The 15,126-nt window shown below is 42.1% G+C and overlaps 1 protein-coding gene across 1 annotated transcript in view; it reads right to left on the bottom strand.

The window, feature by feature from the left end:
* Nucleotides 1–3,694: 3,694 nt before the first annotated feature.
* LOC310772731 (soluble guanylate cyclase 88E-like) overlaps nucleotides 3,695–15,126 on the bottom strand; it is a gene marked incomplete at both ends in the record, with an annotated part of 41,631 nt that continues 30,199 nt past the window's right edge. The window contains 4 exons of the mRNA XM_083632637.1: nucleotides 3,695–4,088; nucleotides 4,797–4,915; nucleotides 8,515–8,604; nucleotides 13,099–13,208. Of these exons, the coding sequence (XP_083488763.1) occupies nucleotides 3,695–4,088; nucleotides 4,797–4,915; nucleotides 8,515–8,604; nucleotides 13,099–13,208 (713 nt within the window). The remainder of the gene's footprint in view (nucleotides 4,089–4,796; nucleotides 4,916–8,514; nucleotides 8,605–13,098; nucleotides 13,209–15,126) is intronic.

Below are 15,126 nucleotides of genomic sequence, written 5' to 3'. Positions count from 1 at the left end.
CTGTGTGAATTTCTTTCCAAAGCCTTTGCCTCCATCAAGGTAAAGGACGGCTACTAAAATAACTGCAAAAAAAACAAAAAGAACAAAGAGCTAGTCTGGATTTGTTTGACAGTTTTTTTGGTCCCTGCATTATTCATATTGTTATTTCATAGTTTGATGTCTAGAGAGAAAAAAGTGTGTGTCCACACTTTTGACTGGTACTGTACATATAAATGTAATGTAAATACTGGGCTTTGTACAGTAATAGCACTGTAATATAATAACATAAGCTAAAGAGATCACGGCAGACCTATACATTATTAGGATATATCACTCCTGTGTATGAATCCATGTTTACGCTGGTTGCTATCCGACTTATCACCCTTCTCATTTCTTATCTTATTTGAGGGAGTGAAATATAAATAGACACGAGGGCAATATTGTATGTTTTCCAGAGTAACCGATAGGGAGCCCGGTCATTGCCGACGCTGGGGGCGATCATTCCCAGAAACTTGAGTTGCGAGTCCCTGATCACACAAGTCATGAATACACTGATTCATTTATCTGTGGCCAGTCCCCCTCCCTCGCTGACTCCAAAGCACTGGTGTTTATCTATAGGTTTATCCGAATGGCAACCAGCTGTGCCGAGGCAGGGGCAGTTGGCTGGAAGACCCGTCCAATGAGCGCGCTGAGCCCGGTAATGGCTGTCAGATGTTGGGGGTCAGAGGCGAGGTGCAGACCCAGCTGGTCGGAGAGAGCGCTGCCTGGACAGGATACCAGCCCACCAGTGTGTGATGGAGGAGGCTAGAAGACACCTGCACTCTTTGTTTTGCCTCCCACACCCTCCTCCTCCTGCAACACAGTCACTCCAGTAAAGAGCTGGTAAACTTTTTGCAACTGCAAAATGAGGTCTGTCACCACGGCAACAGACAGGAAGTAGTGCTTAAAGCGGTTTCCTGATGGCTTCCTCTTTATCGTGTAGTGACATCTCACAAGGAAATATCAGCAGGGAGATGAGCTCCACTGTAGTGTTTGTGTTTGAAGGTCCCTCCTCAAAATGAGCTCATACCTGTTACAGCCTCGTACAGGACACGGCATGTACGCACTTGCCTATTTTGGTTATGAGATAATTAAGGAGCAGCATCAATTATGTCACTTATCTTCCATTAAAAGATCACAAGGGTTTTCTAACCTCCAACCTGACACACACACACACACACACAGACACACACACACACACACACACACACACACACACAAGCATAATGGCACTGTGTTATCACCAAATGAGTAAGACAGGAATCAGTGACCTCATAACCACCAGCGAGGTCAGTGGATTGTGCTTGAAGATGTGGAGCCTGAATTGGACGGAGGGTTTGGTGAGCTTAGGTGTTTTCTGTGCTCGCACTGTCTTTTTCCGCTCGCCGTGTTATAAGATATGTGGAGAGCGCAAGATCTAGATCAACAAGTGCTGGTTCAGAGATCTAATCTGATCAGTCTGCAGCTGACGGGGATTCACTCTCTCTCCATAGAGTGGATACAAAAACCCTTCCATCCCGCTTGTTCTTGAATGACATTTTCTTAATGTTTTACACATCGGGCGTCTGAGTAGTGCAGCGGTAGATTCCCTGCCTACCAACGTGAGGGTTGCAGGTTCGAGCCCCCATGTTAGCATTCTGTTTCGTTCTGCGAGACCAACCTCACCAGTAGCGAGCACACTCAAAGAATCGATAAAAACTCAGGTGCAAAAGGCGAAAACAATGTATAAAAGCAAGAAAAAAAGCCAGCACACTAAATGTCCTTTTACAGGTTTATTCCATCATCTGGGCGAAGCAACAACAGACGCTTCAGCCAACAGGCCTTCTTCATGGTCACGCTCAAGCAGTAACATCAACGTTCATCAAGTGAAACACTAACAGCCATAAGTGCAGTTATTGCAGAAATAGACTAAACAACTATTTAAACAAGTACAGGAGTATGCAACAGCAGAGTTTCTCTGCGGAAAATATGTTTTCGCCGTTCTCCCGAGTGGAGTTGGATTTGACTGGACCTGCCGCTGATTGGCTGAAGGAGTTGTCTGTCAAGGCAAGTAGGCTACTTCCACCCACTGAAAGGATTGTGCACAGTGCAGATGGATCCACGACATGAACAGAACAGAACCAGGCTACATGTGCCTGCGCCTGCAGTTGGGAAACCGGATTAAGGGTATGTGTACTAGTGCCTCCTCTGGTCGGTCAGGTGGCCCCTGGTGAGAACCAAAGTGGATGGTGACTGCACATGTATCAGAGGAAGCATGTGGTAGACTACAACTCTCCCCAGATCGGCAGAGGGGGTGGAGCAATGACGAGGACAGCAGGGGGGAATTTGTACAATTGGGGAGAAAACTTCATAAAAAAAAACATCATCACACAGTGTCAAAACTCCAACTTCTGAAGCATTTTCAGAACTAGCAATTGGGATTTGGAAATGAACACCAGCCACCAAGTAAATTTTGGTTGCAGCTTGTACATTTGCCCTTTTCTACCAGATGCTTGGTAGAACTGTTTCTATTACTGTCACTGTTTCTATTCCAACAAATATTATATTGGAGGTTTTTGGAATCTACTAACCGCTCACTAGTGGATGAGAAAGTTAGTAGTTAGTGCAATACCAAAATACACAAAGACAGGAAGATGCAGAATTTGTCTTGGTGGCTGACCACATACAGTTTTACATAAATAAACACTGGCATACAGTGGAACACATGTAGTCATTCAGATACAACAATTGGAAACAGAACTCATTATGAAGATTTAGACAATGTTTTAAATATCTAGCCAAAATGCCATGAGCCTAGTTTACACAAAACAAACTACAACTTCTGATGACATCTAATCTCAGGCACTGAATCAAATGAATTATATATAAAAGTCACTGCCTCACCTGAAAACTCCATAAGCCCTGTCACAAAAAATGTCTTACTTTAAATTCCCAGGACTGTAATTTGTTGTCATTATACATTCTAATATTCCCACAGTAATAATTACTTACATGGCTTAAAAACCTGTACAATAATACAGTGGATATAACATCAAGAAATGCAGAAATAACATGTCATTGTTATTATGATCAACATCATTGTCATTACCGACATGACCTGTGTTTCTCTATGCATGTGTTTGTGTGAAGAGGATTCTGTGCTTTCAAAATAAGGAAGCCCTGATGTGAAAGCTGTGCATTCTCAGCACTCATGGTGGTCATGTGAAACCAAGCATCCTTGTCAGAAGAAAGACGGTCTACACTCACTGAAAAATGGGGAAATGAAACCTGAAAGTTGCTCCTCTGAGTACAAGCCATTTTTTTTTAAAGCACATCAAGGGCATGGAGCTAGAAGTTGGTGAAAATGTTGCAAAAACTTTATTGAAGTTTGCTTCATGCAAACCAAAGTGGACTTTTTCGGATTTTGACATTTTCTTGCTTAATTCAGTATTGCTCATTTTCACCCAAAATGTCACAAAACCGCTCACTGTCCTTGACATTACATATCAATCAAAATGCGCTGTGTAGATTGCCAGTAACCATGAATGTTGAAAATGTTGAAGCGCCTCACCCTGTCTTGCCTTTTTACTAAACTTCTGCAATCTTTTGGGAGTCAGACCCTCGTCACATGTTGAGGGTGTCTTGTAATCTCGGACTACAATCTACCCTGCATCCTGTGGGCGCGGGGCCAAGCCTCTCACAGGATGGAGCAGGACGCGCTGCGTATGGGCAGGTTGACGGGCGGGTTGGCGGGCAGCTTGGCGTACTGCTGCCAGAAGCTGTTCCTCTTGTTGTTGTTGAGCTGCGGGCCCGGGTTCTCCCCCACCGCGTCGGCGGGCGGCACTGCCTCCAGCACTGCTGCGCTCCCCTGGGGGACCTCCAGTTTAGCCCCCTTGTTGTTGTTCTTAGTCTTTTTGGCTCTCTCCTTCTCCTGAGGCTCGGCCGAAACGGTGCGGGGCTCGCTGGCGCCCTCTGGTGGCTGCAGCGTGTCCATGGGGAGGTCACTGGGGCTGCGCTTCCCCTCCGCCTGCTCCTCGCGGCCAGGGATGTTGAGGTTAGAGGTGGAGCGCTTGATGTCAGTGCAGGTGGAACTGTAGTGCAGTCAGATGTTTTCATAGTGGTTTACAACAGAAAGCAATAAGCAGATTTGACAAAGCATGATTACAGGTGTATGTTTCTATAGAGACTTTTGAACAATAGATGCCCACAGATGAAGACCAACATGGCCTCTTGCTACACAAAGACCAGTTGCGTAGTGTGAGCAATGTGAGCAATGTGATTCCCCCATTGCTCACTGTCTCATGCAACAACATAATGGGAAAAATAATTCATTAAAAGTACAATTTCTGCATTCAATAATTTACTTGAGTAAAAGTATAGAAGTAGTAAAATATACTTATTCATCAAAAGTAAAATTGCTCCTTATTGAGGCATTAACCTGTAATAACTATTTTATTGTTGTCGGTCTATAACTGATAGGCTGCTACCATATACTCTCTAGAGTTTAAACTCTAACAATGCAACATATTTTATGGGCTTATCCTTCTATGTTTTGCATGTAAAACCTTATTCTACAAAGTAACTAGTAACTCCAGCTGTTAGGTAAATGTAGTTGAGGGAAAATGACCAAATTTCCCTCAGAAATATAGTGGAGGAAAAGTAGAAAGTCTCATAAATTGGAAATATTCAAGTAAAGTGCCAGTACTTCAAATTGTACTAAAGTACATCACTTGAGTAAAAGTACTTAGTTACTTTCCACCTGTGGTAACTGTCGACTGCTCTCCTTCATACTCACTCACCTGTCGGAGCTCCTGTCCTCGGAGTCTTTCTGCTCGCTGCTGTAGCGCAGCTCCGCCGGAGTTTTGAACGACAGATCCTTCTTCCCCTTCAGCCAGTACGTCTTCATATAGCCTTTACCCTGCAAGGTCATCGCAAAATAAATTGCTATATAAATGTTATATATTCATCGATGGTGAGAAAATATGACCTGGGGCCCTATCTTGGTGCAGGCGATATCCCCTATTTGCGTTTGCGCACCTGTTTGCGCGTGCCTTAAAGGAGAATTTCGGTTTTTTACACCACGGTCCTCATTTCCAGCTTAAAATATGATGTTTTCTACCCACAAATACTTTTGGGTTCATTCGGATCCCCACAGAAGATTTGTCGCACCGAGTACACTCCTCAAACACTCAAACAGGCTAGAACGAAGCCTGCGGGGCATGCTGCTTACGCTCTGTAAATGACACTTTTTCGGTCACATCGCGGTTCGTTATGGTTGTAAATATAATTATGAGAACATGAAATAGATATCGAACTAACCGTCCTCTGCTCCCGAGTGCCGACAGCCCACTCCGTTTGCTGTCCAGGTGCCCATCACATAACATCTCCCACTGTTGTTGTCGATATGTGGCATGATTCCACACGAGCGGTAATGGAATTGAAACGTCCATAATCTTGACATCAGATACAGTATCTATAATAATGCCAAGCTAGAAGCTAAGCTAACAACATCACCGAGCGACTCAACTCTGATCTGCCCCGGATGGGCTTGCAGTGCTTATGTACTTCTTCTGTGGTTTCTCTTCTTCTACTGTAAACAAACAGAAGCGCTTCTCACTGCATCTTCCCAAGCACCCCGGACAGCAAACGGAGTGGGCTGTCGGCACTCGGGAGCAGAGGACGGTTAGTAAGATATCTATTTCATGTTCTCATAATTATATTTACAACCATAACGAACCGCGATGTGACCGAAAAAGTGTCATTTACAGAGCGTAAGCAGCATGCCCCGCAGGCTCTCGTTCTAGCCTGTTTGAGTGTTTGAGGAGTGTACTCGGTGCGACAAATCTTCTGTGGGGATCCGAATGAACCCAAAAGTATTTGTGGGTAGAAAACATCATATTTTAAGCTGGAAATGAGGACCGTGGTGTAAAAAACCGAGATTCTCCTTTAAGGCAGGGAAGATAGCAGTCCACCTTGCGCACGTGTCCAGGTGTTATGCCAAGTTTTGCACCCCCGCCCGGCAGCACCTAAACGCATCCCCACCTCACGGGAGCATATTGTAATGATTTATACAGAAATGTAACTGTTTAAAAGTGATATAATTGTCTGGGTAGACGTGACCTCCCTGTTTTCTAAGTTAAAACAGCCCCAAAATATATATACAGTATATATAATTATTATAATATATATATATATATATATATATATATATACACACACACACAGGTGCAGCTCAATGAATTAGAATATTGTGGAAAAGTTACTTGTTTCCCATAATTCCTTTCAAAAAGTGAAACTTTCATAGATTATAGATTCATTACACACTAAGTAAATTATTTCAAGAATTTATTTGTTTAACTTTGCATAAGTTTGGCTTCCAGCTCATAAAACCCCCCAAGACAGTATTTCAACAAATTAAATATCACACACAAAAAACTATTTTCAAAATAGAAATGTCGATCTTCTGAAAAGTTATGTTCATGCCTGCACTCAATACTTGGTCGGGAATAATTTTGCTTTAATTACTGCCTAAAGAAATAACTTCTCCATGTTATTTCCACGATATTCTAATTTTATGAGCTGCACCTGTATATGTGTGAGGGGGCAGAAAATTGAACTGAGGGTGCAAAGCCCCCTTTTGCCCCCTCGTGGTGCCGGGCCCACTGTAAAGACTAGTGGAAATAGCCCGGGGGTGAATTAGCAGTCTGATGTTTCTTTAGGGATAATATAATGACGATATGGGTAGAACACGGGAAGAAAACTGTCTATTTACATGGAGTAACAGCACGCTGCCGTGTGGCCCCGACGGAGCGCATTCAAGGACTGGCTTGGAGTACTATTTAGATCACAACAACGCCTATGACGCTCCAAATCGCTGCGGAGAACACTGGGTGAGTCGTCAGATAATAATTAATGTGAGGAGAGGGCTCCAGGTTAAAAAAAAATGAAATTCTCCTTTAATGTCACCCGCGATTGTGAAGTAAGCCAGCTAAGCTAACGTTACAATGGCCAGACCAGTGTTGAAAACAGTGCATGTATTCTCAATTAATTTCAGTATTTGGGTTGCATGCTGATCCCAGTACCACTTTAACTTTACTCAAAGGGCAGCAAAGACGGGTGATACAGGGACACAGGTGAGGTATTACAATGGCTTAGTAGCTCAGTATTTAACACTGCCAGGAATGCAAACTAGTCACCTTTAGGTGACAGACCCCTTTTTCATTCCAAAATAGGACAATAAAAGTTGTTTATGTATGTTAATTAGTTTTACAGTGACTGGAATAAAGAAAATATGTTTACAATATACTGTAGTTGTCTCCTTAACCTTATAAAGTTGACATTATGTCATATAAATTAATTGCATAGAACCAACTCATGAAAATTGACTATTGCACAACTGATTTCACAAAAAAAAATCAAGCAAGGGGGGGGAAACCCCCCCTAAACCCCCCCACCGCGGATCTTGCCATACCTCGGCCTTTACTGAACTGTATCCATCTATATCGAGAGATTTTTTGAACTCCACACTGAGTGAGGATGGGTGCCGCATGCGGCCCGCGGGCCACCAGTTGCCCACCCCTGCCATATATGGTCGTGCCGGTCAGTCAGAGCGGGTCGGAGCCAAATAATAATAATAATAATAATAAATTCAATGCCAATGGCAGAGCTTGCAGGGAGCGGAAAGGGATTTTCTTCCACTGGCGACTGAAATGGTCGCCGCCAATGGCAGAGCTTATACCAGCAGCCTGTTTCCATGTAGCCAGACTTCTCTCCCAGAAGGGAGGGAAGTCTGGCAAGCGAGACTACTCTACCTACAATACAGCAGTGGTCGTGTTAACTGAATTTTTTCTGTCTTTTACAGATTTTTTTTAACAATGACAGAAAAATCTGAAGGCTGTCTGTCATTTTAACACAGGTAATATATTATGACAGAATTTTGACAACCACCATGTCAGTCAAAATGACAGACAACGAGATAGTCTAACACAACCTGTGCAATATAGATACCATAGTAATGGAATTCTGGACAAAATCATATCTAACAATAAGGGTCTGAGAGACAAAACCTTGTCAAATGGGCCATGAACTCGGGTTCATGGTCCTAACTAAATTAGGGGTCCGTTGATATGAAAAAGGTTGAGAATCACAGCTCTAAAATATTACATTTCGGAAGTAATTGGCTCAAGATGACTATCTTTATTAATATTCAACATTGCATTTTCATTTTGTGCAAGCAGTCATTATGTCAGGGTCTTGAAATCTTGAAATGAAGCATGTCAAATATTATTGCTGCAACACTGACAACACCTGACATTCAATGCATTAATCATAATATCCATTCCAGCTAGCTAGTGGATGGTAGATGAGCAAACCATAATTTGCAAAAAAGATGACAGATATTTGACACCTATTTGGAATTGAATATGAGTTACCTGACTAAATTGGCCGGTAGATTACCACAGACAAAACCTTTCTGCAGTCTGCTGGGGTTAATTTCACAGCCAGGATTCCACTCACCTTTACAAAGATCTTGCCTCTCTCCTCAATGATATAGGGTTCATGTTCCAGGTGGTCTTTGGTGGTCTGACTAATGTGAATCTGCATTCCCTGTACCGACAAAAACACACACGCGCGCACGCACACACACACACACACACGCACACAGACACGCACACACACACATGCACGCGCACACACACACACACACACACACAGAAAGAGTTAGGACTAGGACTGAATAAAACAAACCCATCGGTACTAACCTTGCGAGTCAGCTGATTTCGCACAAGGTCATGAGATCACGATCACACGACAAATCCATCTTGCCACGCTCCAATCTACTGGTTTAGATATATATATATATATATACTCTCTGGGGGGAATGCATACATGGACGAAATTAACCTTTTCATACCGGGTTAAGAAAAGGTAGGCTGAGAAGTGAAAACTACTTTCTCAAGTGTGTTCGCCACAGTCAGTCAGACTTTTCTCACAGCACTAAAACAAAGTGTGGAGATAAGTCTGGTGATGTGAGACTAGGCTTTTACTGTTACTGTCTATCGCCTTTACAGTGTGTTCGCCACAGGCTATTCTTACCCTGTCTGTTACTAACTGTAAGGATGAGAGATATTTCTCACAACTTAAGAGTGAAGAACGACCTGGTCAAGCTGATGCGTATGGAAAGGTTTACTCTTTGAATGTGCGGTTTGTGATGCTACATATAAGAACCATAATTCCAAATAGCCTACACACTAGGGCTGTGGCGATTCACTTATCTCCCGATTCGATACTATCACGATTCTTGGGTGCCGATTCGATTTATATTGCGATTCTTAAGTTTTGCGATTCTACGATTATTGCGATTCGATATTACGATTTATTGCGATTTTTGTTTATTTTTTTCTTTTATTTTTTCAGTTTGTTTGCTTTTTTACACTAGATTAGAACATGGGAAAAGTTGAATCATACACTAGAGACTGTATATTATATATCATGAGTAGGGCTGGGCGATATAGTTAAAAACAGGGGCAGACTGGGATCATAATTCAGGCCGGGCATTAGATACCAAGCAGGCCAGGCCGATATGGGCCGACGCGCGTGAAATTTGGGCTGTTTGAAGCCCAATTTGGGCCGTTTGAAGCCAGATTTGGGCCGTTTGAAGTCCAATTTTACAATGAGATGCACCCACTTTAACCCTGATGTGTAATTATTACTTCAGACTAACTAATAAAGTAATAAAACCACTAGTAAACCAGTAGGCGGCGCCTGGCCTGCTGTTCAGTGAGTGGCCTGACTGCAAGCACCCAAAAAAAATAAAATAATAATAATATATATATATATATATATATATATTTTATTTTTATTTTTTGCGATTATCGATTCTGGAATAAAAGATCGATTCAAAAAATCGTGACATTAAAAATCGCGATACTTAGGTGAATCGATTTTTTCCCCCACCCCTACTACACACATTGCAATATATTCAGGGATGGACGGATGGACTGACCACTGGGACTACTGTCTGGGACATTTCCCGGGGGCCGCTCCCCTGAAGTGATTGTTTGCTACAGTCATTGAGCTTGCCTTATTCCGTGGTATGTGGGCCTTGTTGTCAGTGTTGATTTTTCAGGCTCTGTAAAGGTTTATTGGCATGTAGTCTTCCCTCAAGAAAAAGCACTAGTGAATCACTACTAATCACTACTACACAATATCCACAGAAAACATACTATCCCACTACTTGATTGCTATTGAGATGTGTAGTGATTTATGTAGTGATTTCACTAGTAATGAGTAGAGAATTGGGACCTTTCACTACTGATAAATATTACATAATGACTATCTAAATCAATGCATGATTACTACTTAATTACCTCTGTCTCACTATTTGGATTTTGGGAAATGACTATATAAACACTACTGATCGCTTCACATTTATTATTGAATTACTACACAATGCTTACACATTTACTACTGCATGCCTTCACAATCCCTATGGAATTACTACATCCTTCTGTATGTGTAGTGTTTTATCACTACTCATCACCATTTAATTTATTTTCATTTCTACACAGACCCTTTTGAATTACTATTGAAAACGTACACATTTGCTACTAGTTGCCTATTCAGTATCATGCTATATTATCATGCATATAAATGATTCTTAAACAAGAATGAGCTTACACAAGCTTGATTTTAAATCCATTTATTATATTGAATATTGTCCTATTTACACTTTAAAAAATCACTTTGCCTTGATGATCCTCAGAACATATTTTTTGCTTCAGTCACACTTCTCCATCATCACGTAACCTATATGAGAAATGCATAGAACACCCACCTGTAAGTCACATGTGGGAATTTACAAACAGGTCAACCTCATGAGACAATATTGAAAAAAGAATAGTTTATTCTTACCAGCAAGCGCCTCCAGTTTCCTGGTGGTGGTGGTGGTGGTGCACTTGGGGTTCTCTCGCCATTCCGAAGTGTCGGCATTCCGATCATTGACTTCTATGCTTTCGGAGAGGCGGCCCTTTTTATTTCCAAAAAACGTTTCGCAATTGCGAAAGATATTAGTTCCGCCATTCCGACATAGCATCTTGAGGGTTAGGGTTCTTTCGCAATGGCGAGACAGATCTCCATTCCGACAATTTTGTCGGAATGCCGGTATTTCAGAGTGCCGACATTTCGGAATGCCGGGGTGTCCCCGGTGCACTTGACCTCCTTACAGTGAGCACCAGACGCCTTGCAGGCCCGGTTCTACGGGGGTGCAAAAGCATGCATTGCACCCTTATTTTAATTGTCTGCATGCTCAGTTGAAAAGTTTTTTTTTTTGTTTTTTTTATAAATGCTACAGCTGCACACTTACTGTTTAAACTTGAATTATAGTTGTTGTTTTTCTTTGTTCTTTGATGTGATTTTATGGCTTTTTGGCACCTATATGTAACCTTTTAAGGTTCAGATAATTGTATTATCATTATATGGTCCAAATATTTCAGTAAAGCACTTGAAACACTTGAAATATTCTTGCTTGGGTGGTATCATTATACTTGAAATGATGGTCAAATGCATTATTTTTAGTAAAATAACATGTCAAATGTTGTGGGCCCGGCCTTCGGCCGGGCATCTGCACCCCTTCCTATCTAGGATGCACCCCTAGTCATCTTGTTCTGGAACCGGCCCTGACGCCTTGGCCTCACATTACTTTCACTCTGCAAATAAGTTGAACAAAAGAAGCTGACCTCCACTCACACACAGTCAAGCACAACCACCCTACACACCCTCATCTGATCGTGTATAAAATTCATTTTATTGAAGCGAACACAAGCTAACAGACTTAGATTAGCTTTAGCTAGCTAACACACCATGCTAGACTTGATTGTGGTTTAGGAAAATGCCTTCTACTTACAGTTATTGTGTCGTCGCTGTCACAGTTGGATTCGTTGTATTTGGGTGTTTTGAGCTTCTTTCTTGCTGAAACTGCTCTGCTTGACATCTCTTTAGTTTACAATATTGAAAAAGAAACATTTAGCTTTGCAGCTGTCATGAACTCTGTCTAGTTTGGTCTTGTCATTTCCTTGTGTGCTGCTTCCCTCCACACCTGTCCTCAATCTGGCCTCGTTAGCCCTGCCCAAGTAGAAGAACCTCTACTTGATCACTACTTAAAATATATGTAGTTTTGCTGTAGTTTTGTGACTACATATTCACTATACAAGCAAGTACAGGAGTAGAACCTCTACATCATTACTATTTAAAATATTGTAGTACATATTCACTATATGAGCAAGTAGTAAAACCTCTACATGGTTACTATTTAAATGGCCTGCGTAGTGAAGCAGTAGTTTTTTTAAGAGCTTTTTCACTATTAGCACCAAGTAGCAAAATCCACTGCTTGATTAGGCTACTACTGAAAACACTACTGCTACAAAACTCTACTGGTGTGTCGTGAGTAGTGTATAAACTACAGATTCACTGCACCATTGCTACATGTCACTACATGTCACTACTACTGTCTATGCAAATAGGGTTTGTGTAGTGATTCAGTAGCACTTTTTCATGAGGGTTTATTCAGGCCTTTGAACATGTAGGATGTGTTGGGCCTGCATTGTTTAAGTCAATTTATGATTTTTATTGGCACAGTAAATGCCACATTTTTTACATGTCAAGTTAACAAAGGTGGGGGGGTGGGGAGCTGGGGCACCACATTGTGTTAATCTAGGCCTGTTAAGGCATCAAAGGGAATTGAAAAGTTTAAAAATATTAGTTTCTTAAAATTGGAGTTTTCGTTTTTCTTACTTTACGGGAATTAATAGTGAGGAAATGAATAAATGTTCTGTTCATCGTAGAAAACATTTCACACAGACAGCACTGTTAACTGATTACCACAAGTAATGGGAAACAAATGAAGTGATTAGCATGTTGCATTAACTAAAAAGCAGCAAGCACAGTGGTCTCATTAAGTGGGAAATGTTTCTCCGCCTCTTATCTGCATGTTCTCGTCTGAGGGAAATCGTTAATGTTATTGCAGTAATTTGCTACCAACGCCATGGGCTATTTAGCACACTTTGCCAGGCTGTGGGTTATTTAATGTGTTAAGGTACTCACCACTCCGTTGCTCTCCATCCTGGAGGCGGTGTTCACAGTGTCACCAAACAGACAGTAGCGAGGCATCTTCAGACCCACCACACCAGCCACCACCATGCCTGAGTGAATACCTGCCAGGGAGGGAGGGGTGGGATTACAAACCAATGTGATCCCACTCATTCATGAGCTTTGCTGAAGCCCATGGTTGATTCCAGTAGTTGTAAAGTATTTTTAAGGCCAAAACATTCTTTACATTTAAGCTGTTTGGCTGATGCTCTTCTCCAGAGAGACTTACAACACTACAATGAACTTAAATTCCTGCCGGCACCATGGCTCCTGTGTTACATCGCTGGCTTGCTGGGGAAGCTACAGTAAGCAGGTCTGGCTGTGGTCTAGTGTTTGGATGGGAGACCATCTGGTGCTGGAAGTGGTGTTGGAGGACCAGTAGGAGGTGCTCTTCCCTCTGGTCTCATTAATAATATCCCGATCCCCAATGCCTTGTGTCTCTGTGAGTGAGCACCGTCCTTCGAATGAGAAGTTAGACTGAGGTCCTGACTCTCTGTGGTCAATAAAGATCCCATCAGCAGTCAACACTCTTCACAAGAGTAGGGGTGTAACCCCGGTGCCCTGAGGAGTGTAACCCCGGTGCCCTGGCTAAATTCCTACACAGGCCTTCCTTCCATCATGGCCACCTAATCATCCCTCAATATCTAATCTACTCTCCACCGTGATAGCTGATGCGTGGTGGATGTTCTGGCGCAAACTGGCTGCCGTGCATATATATAGTATAGTTTTCCCCACCCCCCACACACACCTGATATGTGAAGCACTTTGGGTGCCTTGAAAAGCGATATAAATCCAATCAATTGTTATTCTTATTCTTAGACCACCAACATTACAAGCAACAAAGGACTGCCAGCGTCAAAACCACAGCACCCAGTGTGAAATGTGACAAACCTCCCTGTGCCCCCCGAAAACTCACCGATGACTTATTTTCTGCCCTCTGTGTTTGGTAGAGAATGTTTTAAAGGTGCGATAAGTATGACAGGATTTTTACTGTCCCATAGCATAAAATGACCATAATGTTGATGAATACCAATGATGCAACATGTACTCTGCCAGGTGATGCAATTTCTAGCTTTCAAAATTCATTTTGAAAAGATTTGGGGCATTTGAAGGCAGGTTTAGAGGAATAACTCATTTTAAATCAACAGTTGTGATGTCATTATTCAGTCTTAACCACCAATATTTGATCCTTTTCTCACTCACTCCTATGTCACCATCTGCTCTCCCTGCAGGGCTTGAAATTAACTTTTTTGACCACCTGCCAATATGGCTGCTAGATTTTAAAGTTACCAGGCAATTCGAATTTCCACTAGCCAAAATGTTTTTCTTAAACACCTTTGACCTTTTTGGTCAAAGGTCAAAGGTCAAGGTCACTGTGACCTCTCGAACGCCATTTTCAAGCTTGTTAACGCGATATCCCAGGAATGCCTTGACGGAATTTCATCAAATTTGCCTCAAACATCGACTTGGACTCAAGCATGAACTGATTAGATTTTGGTGGTCAAAGGTCAAAGGCCAAGGTCACTGTGACCTCTCAAATGCCATTTTCAAGCTTGTTAACGCGATATCTCAGGAATGTCTTCACGGAATTTCATCAAAATAGCAAAAGGAAACAACAACACAGACTCCAGAAAAAGTCCACACTAAATAAATATATATTTATCTAATGAAGCCCGTCTGGCCAGACAGCAGCAATGTGACCGACATCGGGGGGAAACTAGAGTCAGGACTGTGTTTTCGGTTCATGAAGGGAACTTGCTGCTTGTAGCTACTGTAATGTGGTTTTGACCAGATAACGTTAGCTGCTTGCTAATGGATTTTCAAGATTCAAGATTTTCATTGTCACTCCGTAGTACGGTACAAGTATCTGACCACCTGGTCAGAAACTCTGCTAACATTACCGTCTTGTGTGAAGTAATGCAACCCTAACATTACTACCGTTATGCTTATGGTCATGGAACATTATTGTTTGACTGCAGTTAG

Source organism: Poromitra crassiceps (genome assembly GCF_964638095.1).
Source record: "Poromitra crassiceps genome assembly, chromosome: 1".
Lineage (NCBI taxonomy): Eukaryota > Metazoa > Chordata > Actinopteri > Beryciformes > Melamphaidae > Poromitra > Poromitra crassiceps.
This window is presented reverse-complemented; position numbering and strand designations above follow the sequence as displayed.